Source organism: Platalea leucorodia (genome assembly GCF_965183815.1).
Source record: "Platalea leucorodia genome assembly, chromosome: 7".
NCBI lineage: Eukaryota > Metazoa > Chordata > Aves > Pelecaniformes > Threskiornithidae > Platalea > Platalea leucorodia.
In genome coordinates, this window is record NC_138829.1 from 69929429 (window position 1) to 69952032 (window position 22604).

Genomic DNA, 22604 nt, shown 5'->3' on the forward strand with positions numbered 1-22604 from the left:
ACTAACTGCACCATGACCCAAGGTCTCCTCAAGAAGGAAATACACTGCAGACATAATCTCTAGCTCTGCTTAAAAGTGACATACTATTATACTGATTCTGTTTCAAATAGTCATTTGTTTTTTACTTGTATTTCAGAAGCTGTCAAGTGCTTATTAACAATAACTTCTGTATATGTGTTTTTTAAAGGAGGTAAATGGGGTCTCAAAAATTCAATGTCTGCACATACATTGGGAAAAAAAAAAGCCAGTTTAGAGAACAATGTAGGCATGTGTTTTTAAACTACTGTTCGTGTAGTCTGGTCAGGACTGTGTGACACAGTATACAGTGTTTTGTCATCCAAGGAATGTCTTTGATCAAGAGTTTATGCAAGAAGGAAAAAAAAGCCATGAAACCCTAATCCGTTCCCACAGTCCAGTAAACGTGAGCTGGACAAACAGTGGACAATAGCAGTAAAGCTTGCTGCTGGAACAATAGCTGCAACTAAAAAAATTAAAGGGTTGCTGACTCACAGTTCCTACAATCAAGAAAGATTCCATGTGCTGTTGGTTATTCCCCAGAATCCTGAAGATGCTCAAGGTTAAAAATTGTAATTACTATTACATTGAGATAAAGCAGCAAAATATGCTGCTAAATAATCAAAAATGAGAGACGGCAACCAATACTGATGTTGATTGTGTCTAGTTCAGAGTCGGGATGCAGAGACTCAATAATCAGTCTTCTTTCTGCCTAAAAATTTTGCTAAAAGTAAACTCTGTAATTTTATTATAAAACAAATATCAGTTTAATTCTTTCAGTCAGTATACCACTATTTCAGGTGCCGTCCACACAAATTCTGCACAACTACAATCAAGCGTTCTAATTTTTCAAGACAAAAGCTATACGCTATTTCTTAGACCTATTCAGAAATCTTCTGTAGGCAATTTTGCCATGCCAAAACCAGACACGCAGAATGCCATATTATTGGTCAATTAACTACGTATATGAAATACCATAGAACAATTAAAAACATTGTCTAGCAAGCCACTTCAGAATCAACTGGCACTTACTATGGCTGATTTTTTTTTTTACCTTTCATATATTTCATATGAGAATTAACGGGTGCTACTTTATGCTAATAAAGATTTCCAAAGTCTCCTATGTTGGCTACGTTTCACATAAGTTTACTGACCATGTTTCCTTCCACACAGTATTACATCATTTGGTAGAACTATACGTATGTTCAGGAGTTGCAAAGTACTTAAAGAATCTTAGGATGAAAAATACTGCAAGAAAGTAATTACTACACTCAGGAATAAACACACCTGTGATTAAGGTAGGAATATTCACAGTGTGATGCCAAAGAGATATTCAAGTTAGCTACAAATGAACTAACTGCATAAGCAGTGTTAAAACAGACCTTATTTGGATATTTAGCAGCATTGTACATCAGCTAGATCAGTGCTTTGTTCTAACATAGGAATACTCTTTCTGCTGCGTTAAGCTGGCTTTAATTTTAGCTCAGATATCACCCCATTGCACAGTGTAGTCTAGACAATCCCAAGAATCCAAGAGCTCCAAGTTCTCTTCTTGTCTCTAAGGAAACCAATATTTTCAAGTCTGAGTGCATGGAGTTATATACTTAGAAGACTGCTTTCAAAGTAGTGCACAAAGCTTTTTTATTATTATTTTTAATGTCAATAGAGGCTGAGCTGGTTCTGCAATTCCAAACGCTGGGACACACTGAAGTGCTTCAGTACCAGATTGCTCCAGCTGGTCTTTATACATAGTCAATCCTAGACACCAAAACTTGCAACTGGAAACTTGCCGCAGAACTCATTTCACACCTCCCAAATCTCCATTTTCTCTGGTGATATACATGTTTCTGTGGTAATATGTACTGTCATAACTTCATCCATTAAAAACACAACTCTGGCAGACTGTAAAATGAGAATCTTCATGGTTACTTGCCAAACTATGGAAGCTGAAGTTTTAGGCTGTCATGAGACCAGAACCCATTGCCATAGGAAGTTGCAAAGGGCAATGTTCAAAAGGCACTAACGTTCATAGTAAGTAGCACCAAGAATATGAAGAATTATAACATTAGTAAAAATATTAAAACTTTTGTTTCAAATCAAAGCCCTTCTCTTTAAGAAGATCAAGATGAGATATAGTATCACACACACATTGCTCTATCTGCCTCATCCAGCTTTGTTATAACCTTCTCTGGAATGCCCTGAACAAACTCCCGTCAGAAATAAAGATTCTAATCCAGAAGGACTTCAGATAATTCTACTATTCCAGCAGATTTCAAACTATATCCTTAAGATTATTAGGCACACCAACACCAGCACTTTGTCAAAAATGTTTAGTGCTTCATGCTGCTGTCATTGCAGAAATTGTTTAAGAAAGCAATTACCCTGACAAGGAGTCTCATCCTCATCTTGCTTGCCCACACCTTTATCTCCAGAAAATAACATTAATATCATCAGCAATCCCTTTCAAGCATGTAACACTGCTGAGTGATTACAGGACATTATAAAAAAAAAAACAAAAAAAAACCAACCCAAATGTTGAAACAAGCCATCCAGGGAGAAGGCACCCACTTTCATTTGATATAAAAATTAGAAAAAAACCTAAGATTATTAAATCAGATCTTGAAACAGAAGGCTGTATTTAATAAAATATACCACTTTGGCAGCTTGTGAGTAAATAAATAAATATTAGATCCAGGCCTGTAGTTGTGTGATTTTTATAAATAAAAGATTCCATTTTTAATGTTCTTTTCTTGTAATATCTTAATGTGGAGATGGGTATTAAAACTGCATTCAAAAAGGACTCAAAAAGGGATGTAGATGCATACAGAACAAAAAAGATGTGAACAGAACAGGATCTATGGGTTTAAAACCTGAAAAATTCAGATTATTTGATCTCTTTCTGTGGGGTAAGTCATATATCTTAAAAGGGTATCAGTTCTTACTCTAAAGCACTGTGGAATATCAGGGTGCAGGCAGACTTTTGACAGACAGATCTCCCTTTGTTCCAATAAAGGAAGTTGTATTTACAGCCCGAGCGTAAATAAGCATTCATAAGTACATCACAGGCCTCAAACTCTCTCTTGCATCTCTTCAAAAAACAAAACCTATATAAACTTTGGAACTGATCTACCAAAAAATTAAACCTCATAATTTTATCTCAATGTAATCTATCCATTTAAAATAATCAATAAAAATGTGCTACCTTTCTAGAAATCCTGAAGACACAGACCAAAATGTGTACTTTACTTACCAAAAATAAACCTACAAAACCAGAGTGTTTAGTCTTTATTTTTCTTCCTCTAAATGGCGTATATCCAGAAATCTAGCAACATGAGTTTGCACAGGTTCTGGGTGCATACTAGAACACACCGTTGCTTATATATTTCATACCTCAATAGCAACTGGATCAAAAAGTCACATAACCAAACAAGGCACGCCAAACTGGGAAGCCAGACTTTCCTTACACATCCACTTGTAAATTATCACAACCTTGTTTCAGAAAAACATAATAGGATTGAATGAGCCAGACTACTCCTACAGGGTTGGTTTTTAAGCGAACAATTGCATACCCAGATTTTTTTCTGATTTATTTCAGCCATTTCTGTTGACTACAGATGTCCATTCAAAGCTGAAATTGATCCCCTTCACATCACAGTTTACAACAAATGGAAAGAAGGTATGCTGCTTAATGAAGATGGACAAGTGTTTCATTCATGAATTTTACTAGGAGGCTTTAGCAAACTCCATCCTATTTTTTTTTTACTGTACTGATGTAGTAGAATGACACAGATAACCTACAAAGTCAGATTTACATGTTCTAGTGATCAGCCAGCCATCAGCTGATTTGGTATGAGCAGTTAAGAATTCCATGACTGTAAGACAGCATTGAATCAGCGTGCAATTCTGCAGGGAATTAATTCACTGTAGTCAAGAGTTCACCTTTCTCTGCTGATGCCTCAAAACTCACTATTTCTTGTACTCATCACATATCGTAGAAAGAAAAATTACAAGTCTTCTGGACTGCAGTGACTTCAGTACGTTAGCAGTAATTAGCTTCGTACCCACCTTTTAATAAAATTCTGTATTCTACAGCTTCAGCTGAGAGATGATCATGAAAAAGCAGAACAAGCTAGAACGCAGCCCAGGCAAGTCAGAAATTTGTAAGTTAAATGTTTCTAACATTCCTCCCTAACTACTGAGCAATAACTAGAGGCGGTGAATACAGCAATATATTTTTAAGTCTTAGCAACTTCAATAATTTTAGCAGAAATTTTCTATCTAAATGTTCTTACCAGATCAAGTACTTCTGCAAAATTTTAAACCTGTTTGACAATACAGCACAGAGCCACAATCTCTATGTCCCACTTTATTAATAGCCAATATTACAATCTACAAGATTGCATTTTTTTCCATATCTTTTCCAGCCAGTCTTTAAAGCAATATTTAAGCTGCACAGTCAAGCATTCAAACCGGGAATGTCTGAATGACCGTGGTCCACAGAAGCTTTATTCAGCCTCTCTGTGCACAGATCGTCCAATAGAGTCTTTAATTACAGTGTAAGACTTGCTTCCACCAGAGTCCTGACCATTCAAGACACAGGATGAGTAAGCAGGATGTGAAACTAATGAAGTCATTTACAAGAATCTGTTTTCATTTGTTACTGATTTTAGGAGGATGTTAACATAACAGGAAAGGCGTTGAAAGAAAAGAAACCATACGCTTATGTCTCACAAAATTGAATACTGGTTTTCAAAATTTTGATGGATTTTTTTTTCCCCCAGTAGCATTCTAGTTGGCTTAAGCACACACCTTTCACAGGTGTTTGCTAACTGTAAAGTTCCTCATTTTCCAGGTGACTGATCTGAGAAAAATACAAACATGCAAAAAAGCCAGGTACTCGGCCACTCTTGATGTTGGCAAGAAGCACACTCTGAAGTATTTAAGTACTCAAAATGCAAAATTATTTGGAACGAGTCACATTAGACATCTCACATTGGTTAAGGCAAACCAATATTCTCGACGTAACCTGGCCTTTTTACCTCCTGTAAGGAAGGTATAAAAATATCCCTAGAGTATGCTGTGAAGACTCCACTGTTACAGCCCTGAACATCACAGAAAACCCCACAACTCTGTTGCAGAAAACAGTTTAAAGAATTGGCACCGAAGAAAGTATACGACTACATATCCAACAGAATTTTTAACCGTACCTCATTTAATAAACACCATCAGGCCCATACAAGACATGAAACACAAGATATTCAGAAAAATACAGACTCATGGAATAAGAGACTCCATCAGCATGTACACACATATGGAGCTAAATTAAAGACCTAATAGGCAACCCTAAACCTGGCATACCCCAGTCTGAAATCCTGGTTGCTACAACCTTTATAGTTCAATATGTGTATATACATATATATTTATATAATAATTTATTCTAATAATACTAATTTGTTATAAATAAAATTAAAGCAATACAAGGAAAGTAGCCACCAAACCATTTTTCAAAATGAGTCATTGACCGCTTCATCTGCAAAGATCCTTCCTCTCCTTAGTCGAACAAAAATAATTGTTTTCGATACAACCTCTAGAGCAGCGCTTTGCACGTAACTTACATATCATACACTTCTATTAATCAAATGCTTCACAGGTACTTTGAGCTCTCACACCCTTCCCTTGCTTTTACGTACATTTTTGTAAACCATGTACAAAGATTCCAAAAAAGGCTACATTTTAAAACATGAATACTTAGACCTCCAGCGTTTACTTCTCTTTGTACTATCATTCACAACAACTACAACACTGCCTTTTTTAGACTAAGATCCAGGGGGAGTTTATTTAAAGCATAATTCATGGATTTCAACAAAAAAATATTTTGAGTCGAAGTTAATCACAGATGAATGTCTAGTACCTTTCATTAATTTGAAGTAAACAGGCAAATTACTTTGATTTGCAAAAATAAACTGTTTTGTGGATGCAGAGACAACTTTTTCAAATTTGGATTTCTCTGAAGTGATTATAAAGTTAGATCAGCTTTCTTTTCTCTAGTATGTGATCTTTTTGTTTTGTGCCTATCTGTTTACTGAGATTACAGGGTATACTATTTTATTTTGCTTCTATTTTCAGGTACTTGAGTTTGGTGCTTGTTCTGGTTCCCAGTGGTTCAGCTGCATAACAATTAAAAGCCAACTGTACTCAAACTGCCCTAAATGAAGAGACCATCAGTGCTGCGCTGTCCCTTCCAAGGTCTCAAAAATGAGGAAACAAGCTACAAATGAATCCTACCTCAATATTACTTTATTTCAAAGAAATTCACCACATAATTAGAAGAGCTGTATCATGTGCACATATGTTCTGTACTCTCTATTTTAACAACTTCCATCTATATAAATATTTGTGAACTTTTATAACCTGTTTCTTACACAATACAATGACCTCCTCCACTAGATGGCCCTGACACTCACTATGTGTATCAAAGCTGTTTGAACGCTTACACATGGAAGACAATTAAACAAACAAAAAAAGTACACCAGCAACCACTTATTAAGAAAAGCCTCTGACATTGGCATATTTGCAAACTCAGGAAACAGACAAAAAGTAAAAGATGATTTTGAAATAAATTGATACATATGCACACAACTCCCGCCATACAGTCAGCAAAACTGTTTTTATCTTCAGAGTCCAAGAGACAAAAATTTTAGCAGAATGCATGTCCTTCATATCCCAGATGTGAATAAACAGTGTACGTTTTCAAAATTCAAGTTGCTTATTTTCTTGTATAATAAAAAAGCTGTACAAGTAAAACAGAACTGAGGTCCAGGTGGCACAAAGTAGTGCTGTTCGAGCTTATGGTCGCATTAAAACATTTCCTTCACCTGAGATAGTTTACCCTGCGTACAGCTTCCGATACTCACAGTAGTCAAATCTTTCTTTATGAAGCTACACTATGCCATGTAGACTTAGCCAGACATGCATACGCCAGAACCGATGGAAGTTTATATTCATTATATAACTGCATTGCAAATATATGCAAAGACATTTAGCAGCCCAACCCAGAACATTTTTCAGGTAAAATAATTGACTGTATTTCTTAAACTAACATAGTTGAATACATTGAGCTGACAGCATACATTTTTTTGAATGAGACTAAAGAGTATATTTTCAAGACTGGAAAATAAAAAGCTATTCCTTGATAAAAGGTACTAGTAAATACTAGTATTAGTATCACAGCTCTTCTGGTAGTGACATTTCTCTCATCGATCACTTAAATTGCTAGCTTTTTGGGTTTGGTTTTTGGGGGGTTTGGCAGGGTTTTTTTTCCCCACACTGCGGCAGTCTGCAGAACTCATGGAAGCGCAAATGTCACGTTCTGAGCTGCAGCCACTTTACAAGCAGATATCTTAATCTTTCTCCTTCGCATTCTGACTTCATTTGTCATTCTACCCTTTACACACAAAAATGTTTCCTACTGCAAAGTCTGCAGGCAATTATATTTTACTTCACCTACAATATCTACGCATCGTGTAAATTGAATGATCTGCATACACAGACTTTTAAGTAACATACACGCTTTAAATAAGGAAACTTTGCAAATGCGTATGTTTTCCTTTTGAGGAATGAATCTATCAGTGCAAGGCTAGTGAGGAGTTAAAGCAAATATTTCTATTTAACGGGTTTACACACTGGCGTTTCAGCGATCCTAAATAAAACCTGGAGATAATAAATGTTAAACGACACATGAGAAGTCCTACTGCAAGTTCAATGGTCTTCCCTTTCCCCTTTAACATTTAGCACCTCTTCACTATTTTGATTTTGTTTACAATAAGAGGAGATAAACACTTTTCCAGTTGTCTGTTCTTTTAATGTTTCTTCTTTGGTCATCCATGTTTATCTTCATCTGTTATATTCAAAATGTTAGTGAAGGTCTTTCAATACCGATTCTAAAATCAGACTGAATATTTAGCATTGAACAAACCTAAAAAAGAATACACGAAAGTGTTTCAAAGCACCTATTTTCCCAGACGAATGTTGAACAAAACTCCCAATTCCTCCATTTCTCTTCTTCTCGTCCCACTTGTAATTCATTGTCAAATAATATTTTCAGTTTTCATTTAAAGAATATTTTTCTTTTATTTTGCATTTGCTATCGGTTGGGGAACTTTCAAGTACCAAATATGTTCACTTAATTCACTTCAAGTATTTTTACTATGATTGCAAAAGGAGAACAGTAATTGCTCTGCACAAATACTGTGGTTTTGAGCAGGTTTAGACTAAATATTTTCAGAAATTAATACCATTTTGTGCTAAAATAACAACTTAATCCTACAAACCTGTTTAAATTTTCCTCTGATTTTTTCCAGATCTTCTTGCAGCTTATCGTAAGTGGGGTCTTCATATGGGAATTTCTGAATCATCCCTATTAATGAATCCAGAGCCCTTATCTTTTTGCTACAAAAAGAAAAAAAAATGAAATCAAAACAGAAAAACCAATGAGCCTACTACAGAAGTTTTTTCAATCTGTCAATATGAAAATTATACTAATAGTTATATATAACAATTCAGAGCATAGAACCCAGCCCTCCATCCTTCTTGAATTCAACTTCTCTCGTTTAGCTCACTGAGAGTGTGTATTTTATATTTTTTTTTTTTTTTACCCTTACCTGTTCTTTTCATCCGTGCATTTCTGGAGCAGACACTGCCACGTCAGGGCAAACCCAAGGTAGCAGCCAATCTGCAAATTTATCAGAATGTCATGAGGGGGAAAAAAAAAATACACATAGTATATATAGTCAAACAAAAATAAAGCACTACATTGTATCCCATTCTTCAGGAAACAAATCACTGGATATACAAATATGTTTCTACGCTGGGAAGTTCAGTGACTTAGGGTAGGATAAATGAGGGCTATCTGTGTTACACAGCACAAGAGTCAAAAAATGTCTTGTAAGAATCTGTTCAGCATCAGAGGACAAAATACTTAAAACACAGCATAAAAAGCAATTCTGCAAAACACTAGTCATACTTCATACGCTTTGAACCCCCAGATTTATTAAAGTGTGGTAGTAGGGAGACAGTTAGAAAACAACCTATTTAAGACGTTTTGGTAAGTATTCATTTTTGCAGCACTGTCAGTTTAAGCAGCCCACGCACAGCCCTACAAAAAGGTGTGCCAGCTGGACTGAGGGAGCTACCAAGTCAACCAAAGAGGAAAACACATTTGTTTCTTAGTTAATACACAAACAATTTTACCAGCCTAATTCAAGAGGGTAGCATGGCATCAGAATGAAGCACGAGGAGCTGACTAAGCTAGCCTCGCTGCCAGAACTTCTCATTACAACTTTGAACACCAACTGAAATAAGAATATAGGTTAAGTTCTTCAATGCACCAACTGGATAAATCAGCCAGAGTCCCTTTCAAAAGCAACTTAGAGTTCACAGAAAAACAACGCAGACGCCTGAAACAGAAGTTAGCGGACTTTGAGCAATTAAGTCCAAAATTACAGTCCAATCCCACTTCGGTCCATACTTGTGATCGTGTATACACCTGCCATTTAAACTTACAAAACATTGCTGGACTTGGAAGCTCCTGTGGCCTGCAAACCACTTCAGAGTAGAGTGGAAGTGTTTGTTAGTTCCAAGTCTCCTCTTAGTTATGTTTGTTAAAGTACGCAGTGGAGGTTCTTTTTAAGGCCCAAACATGGGTTTGGGGCTTAATATCCCATTAAATGCTCAAGCATATTTGAAGTGAGGCTTCCAGTTAATTTTTCATTGACAGCAATTTAATTTGCACGCCCCAAAACTGTTTAGACCTAAGGTAAATGGAGACAACTGACAGATATAGCAGTTACCACTGCTGTAAATGCAAGCTACTGTGGTAAAACACACCTGGCCCCTGGACACGTAGCTGCAGACTTCTCAGCTTAATTAGCACTGTTCTACCACGGCGGTGCAGTGCCAATCTTCTGCTTGAGCCCAAACACATTCTGTGCCTAAGCCTGCCTGGGGGATGTGCCTGAAAACAGACACGCTTTAATTATAACGTCTTACTTTAATTCTCTACCTAGCAAGGCCAATATCAGATCAGCCTAATTTTGCCTAAGACACAAAATAGGGTGACAGGTCTAAGATTACCCAAGTCACTCTTTCTCTCATTCAACGTGACTTGCTGTCTACAATCCTACTGTCCTCTGCAGCTTCCCCAATACAAGTAGATTAGAGCACTTCTCTATTACGGTCTGTCTAGGACCATTTTGTTTAAAACTATCCAGCTTTGGAGGCTGCTGTTTAACTTTCTCATCCTGGAACTACATAGTTGTAGCGTAAGTAGGAAAATATTTCATCACTGTACATCTCTATATCAAACCCAAATGCAAACCAAAATTTTATGATAACGATCCTTCCAGAATTTGACAGTTTCCCTTCTTCACTTCAGAATGGATTAATACCATTGCTACTGTTCTTTCTGTACATAATTAACTTTCTGACACCTGAAAATATCAAAAGGCCAAATTGCCAAATTACCCAAAGGGTTTCAATAGATCGAATAGATTTAGATTTATGGTGCTGTACTTGAAATAAGGCCTGCCATGAATCCTGTAGTACAGCTTCCCATCAAAGCTGAAAAAAATCCAGTCCAGGTCCAAAAATACTGTAACTACATTGTACAGCACTGAACACACTCCATGTTATGCTAAACTTGAGCTGGACATATGAGACAAGTTAACGTGCCTCACCACCACTCTCCAGTCCTTTCATTTCTAGGAGGGCTTATTGATTCAGGTATGCCATTGCGTGAGCATGCCAGCACACAGAAGTGACTCCATGTGCTAAAGAATAACAATGCTAACGAACTCTGCCAGTATTAGAAATAACGAAGAGTGCAACGGAGACACCCAGAATTGCCCCTTTATGCTTCTCCACCCAAGGTGTCTTAACGTTCTGTGTTTTTCCCTAATGCTGAGCCACAGGAGATGGTACAGGGGGGCCTCTAATCACAGTTTTGGGTTACAAAAATAAATGAACAGTCCATCGTCATTTTTTTCTGAGCAAGCTTGTTTGATCTGTCTCTTCCTATCCCCCCTTTCAAAAAAAAAAAAAATAATCAAAATCTCATAGAGTAAATAAGCTCAAAAAACACTGAACCATCTATTTAACTGTTTGAATCAAAATACCACCTTTAAACTAGTTTTATGGGCCCTCTTGGATACATACAGAGCAGTATAACATAGCAGGTCTCAGACTACCAATATATTGGTCTCTGCCCAACAGTTTCTGTATTACAATAATTTCCTAATGACAAAAACATTGCGATTCTCAAGTATTTTCCCATTTACCTCAGACCCAATCTTGGCACCGTGGAGCGATCCATACCTCCTTCCCTCAACAACTCCAGCGTGACTGCCTTCAGCATACCCCTCCTGATACCCCTCACCATGAAACCTGTGAAGACAGCAGAATAATTTTTTAGCACCTACTTTCATTTCGTATCAAACTCACGCTGCACACAAGGAACTCACAGAAATAAAAAAACATGCCGTATCATCTCGGAAACGCAACTGACCGTATTTAGAAATACCACATAACATTGATTTAAATTAAGATACAATTATGAACACTGTGACCTCTTCAAACAACTTTATAATAATTTGCCAAGAACAACGCACTCTGCAACCCAGCCCAGTACTTTCACCAGAACACCACAGCTAACTACAAGCTCACAACTCCGGGCCAAGTTTCCACAGGGTGGAAGAGCCGAGATCGATCGGGTCGGTCGCTCACCAAGAGCAAAGAGGAGAATTTTCCCCGCTCTTCTCCTTCTTCGCCCCTTCCCCGAGCTCATTACCCGTCCTTCGCCCCTCACTTTTTCCTTCTCAGCTCCTACTACCGGCTGTGGAAGCCCAGGCCCAGGCCCAGGCCCAGGCCCAGGCCCAGGCCCGGGGCTCCCCTCCCTCCCCCTAGGCCAACCGTTGCCCGCGGCAAGCGAGGAGCCCCGCTCCGGCCCCGCCTGCCCCCCGAGGTCCCCGGTGCCCCGCTCAAGGCTCCCGCACCAACCCCACCTCTCCTCAGCCATCACGATCTCATCGAACATATCCGAGCTCGGAGACGCCGCCGCCGCCGCCGCCGCCGCCATGGCGCCGCCTCAGCCCGACGGCGGCTCGGCCCCGGCCACGCCCACCCGCTCGGCATGGCGGGAAAGGACGGCGAGCCGCAGGGGCCGCGCGCCGCGTGGGGCCAGTGCGCAGGCGCGCAAGCCCCCCCCCCCCGCGCCGGGCCTGGGGCAGCGAGGGGGCGTGGCCACGCGAGGCAATGACCCCGCCTCCTTCGGCATCGCCACGCCCCCGCGGCGGTGGCGCGGGCTCTGCCCGCGAGGGGGCGCTGGAGCGCCGCCGGGGGCCGGGGGGCGCGGGGGGGATCCGGGGGACCGGGGGGTCCGGGGGGGGGGGTCCGCACCGGGGAGCGGGGCCGCCTCTGGGCCCCTCCGCCAGCCCGCCCGGCGCTGGGAGCGCGGGGGGCCGGCGTGGCCGTGGGGAAGGCTCAGTGCCCCGCCGGGAATCGGGGCGCGAGCTGGAGGGGGCACGGGGAAAAAGTAGCAAAACCAGCGAAAGGACGAATTTTGGTCTTTTTTCCCATGAAACCATCAGGAGTTGTAGAACCGGGAAAAAAATATTATTGACGATGAACTCTTTTGTCTGATTTCTTGGCCTTATTTTCTGGGTGGCCCAACGCAGCTCGCCCAGCAGCCAGCCCGGCTGCTGCTCCCTGCACCCCGAGCAGGGTGCGGGAGCCGGCGGTGGGAGGCTCCTGTCCAGCCCCACGAGTCCGGGGCTCCGGTACGAGCCAGGTTTTGAGACGTTTCTGATTTTCAAGTAGTGTATTTTTGACACATATACCCAAAACGTAAATATTTTTGATGTAAATACCCAAACCAAACTTTACTGTGCCATTCTAGGCTGCTTTGTTACATTTGTTTGTTATTACAGGTCAACACTGGTAAAAGGAAGCATTTATACTTATCTATAAGCATATACTTTAATGTTAACTTACACTTTCATTTTCCAAATACTTAATGAAAATGTGGCTCTGGGCACACCAAAGTAGTCTGCCAATCCAGATAGGGGCACAGGGGGTGTTTTAGCCTCCATATCAAACACAGGAGGGCAGAGGACTCAAAGACAGCTTTAAAATCCAGAGACGGATCTAAAGAAAAAATAAAACTACATTAGAGTGAACATAAAGTCACACTACTAAAGGTTAGCTAACCAGATGCAGCAATCACAGTTCATTAAAAATGCTCCATCGCAGCAGGCTATACTGATTTAAACAGAGCGACTGTAGTCAGTGGGCCAGCTCATTTTCTCATCAATTTAAAGTGTAGATCTCACTGGATCTCACATGAAATCACTGAAGGTTTGCCAGGTGTCAATACCTACCCGCTCTACAACCACGCAATCACAAGCAAACACATGTTGTCCACTGATGTCAGTGGAAATATAAGGTGCCTTTGAAGGTTTCCTCTAAGCTCAGAGCTACAATTTAAATCTTGCTTAGGAAGTTAATGAAAAACAAGTTCTTTGATCTCGGTAGGTAGCGGGATTGATGAAAAATGCTGAAAATATAATAATGTCCTGGCAAGAAGACTACAAAACACTAGTCTCAATTTGGGGCATTCTTACTTACCTTCAACAACTGGTCTTGTCCAACGGGGTTCCTGATAAACTTGCTGTGTGCCTAGACTGTCACAAATTCACCCCGAATTCAGAGTCCTAATGATGTCTTTTCTGCACTCCCATTCGCTTCCAAAGGAAACGCAGCTCTGCTTTCATCATGTCTGAAGCTGCCTGAAAGGATGGTTGGCTTCCACACATTGTTTAGGAAAGAAAGTACATTTATTTAATTTATTGTGTTCTCCATTCATATAGAAAGTACACCGGCAGAGTAGAAAGAGTGGTCCCAAGTTTTCCACGAACATAGTTTCAGTGCTTTGAGCAGAGGTAAAGCTGATATTATGGCTCCTGAATAAAAGATTTATAGCTTTTTACACTTCCCCAAAGTGGAAATGGAGATGCTCAGTATCTCCTTTCCTACAGCCTTCCCACTACTCTAACAACTCGTATTTGCACATCATAGCTTCTAACTGAGACTTCACAAGGAGACATTTGACACCTGACCTTTAAAAACCTTTTAGGGCTGTAAAATGTACTATTGCAAATGAAAGCACTGCAATTGTCCTAACTGTCTGAGAAACTATGATCAACCGGGAGGTGTATCGTGAATGGTGGTAGTGGTGTTTACATTCCCACAGAACCAAAGGCAATGGTGTTTCGAGGTTTTGCACACCAAGTTCCTGACCGAGTCAGGTGTCTGATGGTAGGGAAAGCATTTTCCAGAAATCCTTCCACCTCAAGCTGTGATCTTGTCAGATTTTATAAGCAAAACAGCCAGGTCTGGTCAGAGCTTGGATGGGAAACCTCCAAGGAAAACTAAAGTGCTCCAGGAAGCGGTGTGGGTAATTTAGCTCCTGGCATTCTTCCCTCCGTCTGAATAAATATTGAACCAACCTCTGACCATGCTGTTGCAGTAAGAAACATTGTGCTGCTGGTGGAAGATGCAAATCCAAAGGTGTCAGCAAACAGGGTCACTTGAGAGCTCAAGATGCTGTTCGCAAATAGAAGGTTGCTCATCTTTGTGCTCTTGAGCAACATTCACTAACGACGATGTTACATCTATTGAAAAAATCTCTCACTGGTTCAATTAAACAGTGTACCCTCTGAACTCTGTTATTTGCTGTGTTTCCCATCAAAACTGTGCAATTTTTTTAGCAGAAAAGTAAAAGTGAATTTTTTTGACCAAACTTTAAAAGTTCATATTTATTTTATTTTGTTTTCTGTTTTTTTATTTTTTACTAAAAGGTCTTGAAAGGTACCTAATGTTCAGAGAAAATAGAGTGTCTGATCAAAACCAGAAATGCAAAACAGAAAACCAGAATGCCCCAAGCCTGAAAACTTTTGGAATAAAACAACTTGAACATCAGGACTAGATCTCCCAGGACATGAGGAGCGGGAACCCTCCGGATGTGTGGCAGTGGCTCAGCACAAAGGAGAATGGGAAACACCATGGGAGATGTTTGCCGGCCAAGAAATCTGCAATTCCTGTGACTCACAGCATTTCCAAACGGAAATGTTCAGTCTCTTTTCCTGCCAGAAATTTGCATCTTTTACAGGCAAAAGCAACCCGTTTTCTCCCTGGCTGCACTGTCGAGTATGGTTCCCATTTTTAAAAGAGAGCAGCCTTCCACCCACAGGATTTTTTTCATTTTGCAGGTGGATTTTGCGCAGCTGAAGAAGAATCAGAGAAACCACACCTGATGGGGAATTTTCCATTTTCCCAAGGAATCACCTCCTCCGCGCAGTTAGGGGTTAGCACGCCTTTCACTGTCCAGCACCTTGAAGGCTGCCAGCAGTGTGAACAGCAGGGTTTAATGACATAAATGGAATATGAAAGGGATGTTTTATAGAATAGATGAAAATCCACAACTGCTTTATTGCCGATGAAGTGTAACTGGTGACGTCTACAGGCAGCACTTGCTGGCCTAGATCTACAACTACCTGAAAGGAGGTTGTAGCAAGGTGGGTGTTGGCCTCTTCTCACAAGTAGCAAGCAACGGGACAAAAGGAAACAGCCTCAAGTTGCGCCAGGGTTTAGGTTGGATATTAGGAAAAATTTCTTCACTAAAAGGGTTGTCAAGCATTGCAACAGGCTGCCTGGGGAAGTGGTTGAGTCCCCATCCCTGGAGGTATTTAAAAGATGGGTAGGTGTGGTGCTTAGGGACATGGTTTAGTGGTGGCCTTGGCAGGGCTGGGTTAACAGTTGGACTTGATGATCTTCAAGGTCTTTTCCAACCTAAATGATTCTATGATTCTATTCTATGATTGAATGATGAGAAATGGGAGGAAAACAGCAGGACGCACTCACACAGCTTAAAATTGAGCTTCACTCATTTGTTGTATTAAGAGAGTAACAACTTAGGACTAGATGGAGCAACCATCACATATCCCAAGGTCAAAATTTAATGAGCTGTTTCCAAAACCCTTCCGTAACACAGATAATTTTCTTAGACTTGCTGTTGCACATGGAGCTCATCAGTAACTGGCAGCAGACAGACTGGAATTCCAGCCTTGGCATTCACTGCCTAGCTTTGGGAAAACACCTTCGCCAGGGACTCCATCTTCACACCTCTGCTGCCAAGCCAGATGCCACAGTTTGCTAAAGCTCCCTGAATTCTCTAGACTAAAGGAGTGACAAAAGAGCCAGCTAGATTTCTGTGTTGAAGATGATTTTTTTTTTATTGCAAATGTACACATTACACTATTGATAACGCACAGAAATTTAAAACGCTATCATTTGCTAAAATTTTATGATTACAAAACATCACAAAATTTGTTACAACTAAAAAACCCACCTTCAAGAGTATATAAATAGAATTTTGAGCATAAATAACAGTAACAAAATAAACAGATGTATGTATTCAATAAATTAATTATAAATATTGCATTGGCAATGAAGTGCTAGGTCAGAAGAACACCAGTATTTCCAGTAGAGCTTTTTTTTTTGTATAGAAATCTCTATTATAAATGAACCTTTGGAAATGAGTAGAATCCCTGAACCCTTTTCTCACATTGCGCTTTTTTTTTTCTTTTTTTCTTTGGTTTCACCTTGGTTATTCCTTCATCAAATTGTTACAATGGGAGAACAGAACTGGAGACATCAGACATCCGCGTTTTGGCCACGAGGTACTCATAACCCCTTCCTGCAAGAAGAACGGCATGGCTGACCCAGTTCTGCGGCATTTAAGTCACTGAACTGTCTCTCCACTGATTTCCACGGATGCAGAATCAAGCCTGGAAGGGACTTGAAAGAATTGCTGATGGTTAAAGGTTAAACACGAAAACCTGTTTTGCGATCGATTTGACCTATACATCATCCATTTTCAGCCTTCCTCTCCGTTTGCTAATGACATGCATGCTTATATACAACAGAACCTTAATTTAAACGCTAATTTGAACTGCTCATTCCCTACCTGATGAACATAAATGCTAGTTCTGTGCACTCTTCCAACCGCATACTGAATCCTCACTAATGTTAATGAGAACTCTCTGCTGGATGATGCTGATCCCACAGCGAACATAAATTAGCCTTTAAAAGAAATCAAAGATCCAGTTTTCCAAAGTACCCTTTAGCAATAAGGGAAGGAAGAAATTTTTACCTGTCTTCCCTTATTTCCTAAGGGAAGAAAAAGCACAATATACAAGCAGAATTGTTTTTTCAGTGGTATGCTTTCAACAGAAAGTTTTCCCAGAATGTTGTCAGCAGCTTTTCAAGAAACAGCGTTAACTCCAGTTCACATAACCACATTTGCTAGGTTTTCCTTAATCGTGTTGTGTTCCAAATGTTTGTCTTTAAGGCCTCTGAAGCTAAGAGATCATTAACCTCCCTTTGACTGGAAAAAAGGTTTTCTGCATTTGGTCCTATGAACAGAAATATCAGGTGAACATACGTGGCAATGAAGTTGATGTAGAAAAATTATAATTATTTTATCATCAGCGCGGTAATGGAGGAAATCTGATGAAGCTGTTAAGCTTTTCTTATTTAATCCTTTTCCAAATAAAACCATGGATAGGCAATTCTTTAGACTATAGAATAGCCTCTGGGCACTCATCTCTTACAGGTACAACACATGGCAAGGAAAAGGCTGGCTCTGTACTGAAAGATACAAAAAAGTTTGAAATATCACTACATGAAAAGCTAAAAACCCTGCAGTACTCTGCAATATTTCTTTAAAAACACGCGTGTGTGACCAGAGTCATTTCTGAAAGCTGGGGCTCTTCACCGGCGACAGTTTGGAGGTGATGCCAAAGGGGTCCATGCTGTCCGTTTCGAGGGGCGAGGAGTACACCTCTGGTTCAAACGCCTGGCTGTAATCACCGTATTCACCAAAGTCTGTTGACTCCACGGGCACGGTGTTGATCATAGGTAAGAAGTGAGATAGTGGAAGAAAATCTTTTCCTTTGAACTGTTGTCTTTGCTTGGCACTACTCAAAGACACCGATATTCCGTATTTTTTTGATTTATATACATTATAGCCGTCTGGACGAATCTCCTCTTCAAAGGAACAATCCTCAGTGGAATACCTGAGCTGAACAGCAAGAAGTAACGAGAATTACAAATACACCCACCAGACTCATTGCATTCAACCACAATATAAACCTTTGATGCAACCAGCCCTTCTCCCTCTGCTGTCAGTGGGGGTGTCCCTCTGGCTTGTCATGGATGCCCCAATTTGGTGCACCTTGCAGACCCCACTGCCAGATCCATGCTGGTGAGCTGCCCGCTGCCTCTCTGCCTGGCTGCTGCAGGGATGCAGGTGGGACCCGCTGGTCTGGGGACTGCTCTTTCAGGGATGGACCACAGCCACCGAGATGAAGTGCCCTGAAGTGCCCTGAAGTGGTGAGGCAGTTGGACTAGATGATTGTTGTAGGTCCCTTCCAAATATTCTATTCTATTCTATTCTATTCTATTCTATTCTATTCTATTCTATTCTATTCTATTCTATTCTATTCTATTCTATTCCGTTCCGTTCCGTTCCGTTCCGTTCCGTTCCGTTCCGTTCCGTTCCATTCTATTCTATTCTATTCTATTCTATTCTATTCCATTCTACTCCATTCCATTCCATTCTATTCCATTCTATTCTATTCCATTCTATTCTAATCCTATCCTATCCCACTAGAGCTCCCCACTTTGCACATAGTATGCATTTTGAGTTATGAGGCTGATAAAAGACCTAACCCAGAACTCCTGAAGTTAATGCATGTCCATTACATTAAATAAGCTTTGAATCTGGACGTGTACTTCTCCACAGCTACCACACTTATCCTGTCCTGAGCACAGGGAAAAAGAATCTCAGATGACAGTGCTCATTTAGATAAACTGTCCTTAATTGCTGACAGTACTTAACTGCAGTCACGAGCCCTAACGCAACAATCCTCGGGTATAAAACTGCCTCTATTAGAGATTTTTGTAAGGGCTTCAGGATCACGTCTGTAGAAAGACAGTACTGTCAAAGACAGCACCTACACAAACATGGCCGGACAGTAAAACGATACTAAAAAGGTAACTGCTGGGGTTTTTTACTCAGCATTTACCGAAATTACAAAAGACCAGTTAACACAGTGTTGTTTTCCCATTACACATTAGTTAGAACTGTCAAATTAATAACAGTGCAAGTTAAAATTTTGTACAGAAGAATGTATTTTCTTAGGTATGAACTTGCCAAATTCCATTTGTGATATACTGTACAGATAGTATATTAGGATTTAGTATCACCAGGTCAGCCCTTTCCAGATCCTTAGACGGCACTGTATTTCTTACAACTCTGGTGCTATTTCAGGCTCAGCCACTGCAGGTGATTGAACTCACGGTCAATAAAAGACAATTGCTGATTATTTCTCAGTCTGCAGTGATAAAAGTGTCCTTCCACAAATGCTCTGCCTGTCTGAATAGAGGTTATATTTGATACTCTTCAGTCCTTTCTCAAACACCCTCAATAATATGGAGTACAATTAAGTGCATGCATTTGGTTGTCTTTTAAAAGCACTTTTTAAACTAATCAAGTAATTTTAAAAAAGGCATTTTCTCCAAATAAAATTATGCAATATTTACCCTTCTGCACACATTATATCTCAGAAAAATACGTGTTTATGATACAAACTTATGGCTGAATTGTTAGCTGTCCTTATTTCTACGAGTGCTCAGCCTCACTAACAAGGATGATGAAATAAAAGAGCTTCTTGAGCAAGTGTGCATTACGGATAAGTCATTGATTGCGCCCCCCACGTCTCACCAGTATCATTCCCTCTTCATTTCATTGGGATTGTCTCTAGTGTATTTTTTTAAACAAGTACCAAACACACTTTAAGTATTTCCAGATTATTTTTTTCATGGGAGGAATATGTCAGTATATTCAGCAGTTACACGATTTCCCCCTAAACTACAGACTACAGCACATTCAAAAATCAACCCTAGTCATCAGTTTTCCAGTGTTAAAAAAGGGCATGTTTCAGGAGTGCAAGTGGTTGCCGAGTTCAGTCCCCAGACACCGTATTTGCCCTTTCGTTTTTCCACTCCTGAGCGTAGCACCGATAAGGCAAAGCATTGCCTGCAGAGCTGCCTGCCCAGGCTGTTAGCAGGGAGGTGACAGCAGGTGTCCGCAACACAGAGATGTGACGGCGTGCCAACATGCCATTGTATTTTCAGAAAAAAACCCCTGCAATTAATAGTATACACCAACAAACCCAGTCTCAGTCAAGGCATGTGCATATGCCTTCAAAACAGCGTTATATGCAAGCTATTTTAAAATTCTATGACTGCTAAAGTCCAGCCGGCAGCTCTGATGGGAGCAGGATCCAGGCTCTGCTTTGTTTTTATTGATCATTTTCCTTTGGATATACATTAAAACATTAAGCTAATAATTGACCTACCATATCGTCTGAACCTATGCACCTTATCACGGCATCGATTGGTTCTAGCCCAGAAAAGCAAGGAAATTCATAAAGAAAGGCTTAATCCTCTGTTAACTACGCATTCAAAAACATCACTACATCAGTACTGCTCTTACTAAAGATACTGGGAGTTTTGACAACGGGCCAAGTCCTTGCCCGATTTAAATCAGCAGAAATTTTGCCAGGGTAATCAAAGCAGAATCAAGCTGTATCTTTACTGTGGCATAATAAAAAGCCATCGCTCTGTGAAACTCAGGCTCCTGTAAAGCAGATAAACACAGACTGAATCTGAATCTTACCCTTCAAATTCTAGAGTTGGCAGCTTATTCGTGTGGCTTAAAAAACAAGTTTATATCGCTGATAATGACTAGAAGATACCTAGGGAAAAAGCATGACCTAACAACGCGGTGTCAGCGGGTCGCTGAACTCCTCAACCTCTTGGAGCGCCGCAGGTGCGCCGTTATCACAGGTCAGACGTGAGGCAGCGGAGAAGAGTCCTTCTTCCCCTTGAAACCCTGTTTCTGCTTGGTACTACCTAAGAGATGGCAGCCCCGTGTTTCTGGGACTTGTACGCCTGGCAGCCATCTGGCTGCATCTCCTTTCCAAAGGAGGAATCTGGGGGTTTTTTGTACCTGACCTGAACAGTGAGAAATTATTCAGATTCTGTGGCATGACTTAATCTATTTCTGCAACAGAAACGCAGCCACCCACCGATGAGGCTTTTTAAACTTAAATGCAATTTTGCCCTGGATTTTATTTTCAGTATATTTTGGCAGGGGACACGCAATATATTCTTCGCTTTCTAAATGATGTTTCCTTGCTGCCTTCTAATAATCCCCACGGCCTTCCAGGCGGTAACAGTGACAAGAATCACCGGTCCTGTAGAGATAAGGGGGGGTGGTGGGGACCTGAAAGCTTTGTGAACCCATTACCAACCGCAGCGATAAAAAATAATATGTCAGCCCTTTGGTCTCGCCTGCCGTTTCAGCGCGGCGGCCGGGGTGGAAAACTCCCTCGGGAAAGGCGATGCCGGGGCAGAGCCGCCGGGACCGGGGGCATCGCATCTCACCTGCCCGTGCAGCCTCCCCGCCTCGTCCATGCAGAGGTAACGGGAGCTCCGCACGCCCTTGATGGCCACGGTGCGCACCGCCACGGCGCGGATCTCCAGCAGACCTGCGGGGGAAGAGGGAAAAACGGCGTTAACTCCGCGGCCCCGTCCCGCTCCGGTACCGGTACCGCCACCGCCGGTACTCACTCTGCGGGCTCTGGCTACCGGCCGCGTCCACCCGGCCGTCGCCGCCGATCCGTAGGAAGCAGCTGAAGAGCCCGTGTTTGCTGGCGGTGTAGAGGTGCCGCAGCCGGATGGGTTCTCCCCAGCCGTAGTTAACGTGCGGACCGGCGTCGGGCAGCGGCAGCGACACGGCGGCGGCGGCGGCGAGACCCAGCAGCGCCAGGGCGGCGGGGCGGGCGGCGGGGCGCGGCCCCATGCCGCGGCAGGGGAGCGCGGAGCGGCGCGGAGGGGCGCGGAGCGGCGCGGAGCGGCGGCCGGGCGCTGGCTGCGCTGGCTGCGCCTCGGGGATGTAGCGCGGGCGAAGCCAGCCCCCCGGCCTTTTATAGCTCTCCGTTATCAGCCCGATCGATTCGGCTGCATCCAGCTCCAATATAGAGCCCATTTCATAGCGGGAATTGGTCGGATCGGTCACTCCCCCCGAAAATATTGATCGGATGACATCATTTCGCAGGGGACACCCTGAAGTCGCTCCCTCCCCATCCGCACCTCCGAGCTTGCCGCCCCCTCCATGCGAGTCTCCGGCCGCGCCTCTCCCCGTCGGGCAGGGGCCGGGGCCGGGGCCGGACCCCCGCGGTGCCGGCTGCCCCGAGGGGCCGGGCCGGGCCGGGGCGGGCGGCACTGCCGGGCCCGCAGCCCCTGCCCCGGTGTGAGCGCCGAGAAGGGGGCCGGGGCGGGGGCGTGTGTAAATCAAAACCCATCCAGCGGCTAGGCGGAGGTGAGGGAGCCAGCCCGGGGGTGAGGCC

The 22604-nt window shown here is 41.9% G+C and overlaps 2 protein-coding genes across 7 annotated transcripts in view; both read right to left on the reverse strand.

Moving 5' to 3' along the window:
* The window catches only part of LTO1 (LTO1 maturation factor of ABCE1), a 30785-nt gene extending 18609 nt beyond the window's left edge, over window positions 1-12176 (reverse strand). For 4 of the 6 annotated variants that reach the window (XR_014228927.1, XR_014228928.1, XM_082318780.1 and 1 more), the window contains exons 1-4: window positions 12072-12176; window positions 11349-11454; window positions 8676-8746; window positions 8346-8463 (exon numbers count right to left, since the gene is read on the reverse strand). Coding sequence is in view for 4 of the 6 variants with exons in the window: in XM_082318780.1 (XP_082174906.1) it covers window positions 8346-8463; window positions 8676-8746; window positions 11349-11454; window positions 12072-12145 (369 nt within the window). In the remaining 2 variants the exon portion in view is untranslated. Of the gene's footprint in view, window positions 1-5206; window positions 7991-8345; window positions 8464-8675; window positions 8747-11348; window positions 11455-12071 lie in introns of those variants that run through there. The other 2 variants (XM_082318777.1, XM_082318778.1) reach the window with 2 other exon arrangements.
* Window positions 12177-17875: 5699 nt separating this feature from the next.
* Window positions 17876-22057, reverse strand: FGF19 (fibroblast growth factor 19; the record flags this gene model as incomplete). Its single annotated transcript, XM_082316797.1, has 3 exons — window positions 17876-18208; window positions 21640-21743; window positions 21826-22057. The coding sequence occupies 3 exons, from the start codon at window positions 22055-22057 to the stop codon at window positions 17876-17878; spliced, it is 669 nt and encodes a 222-aa protein (XP_082172923.1).
* Window positions 22058-22604: the final 547 nt, after the last annotated feature.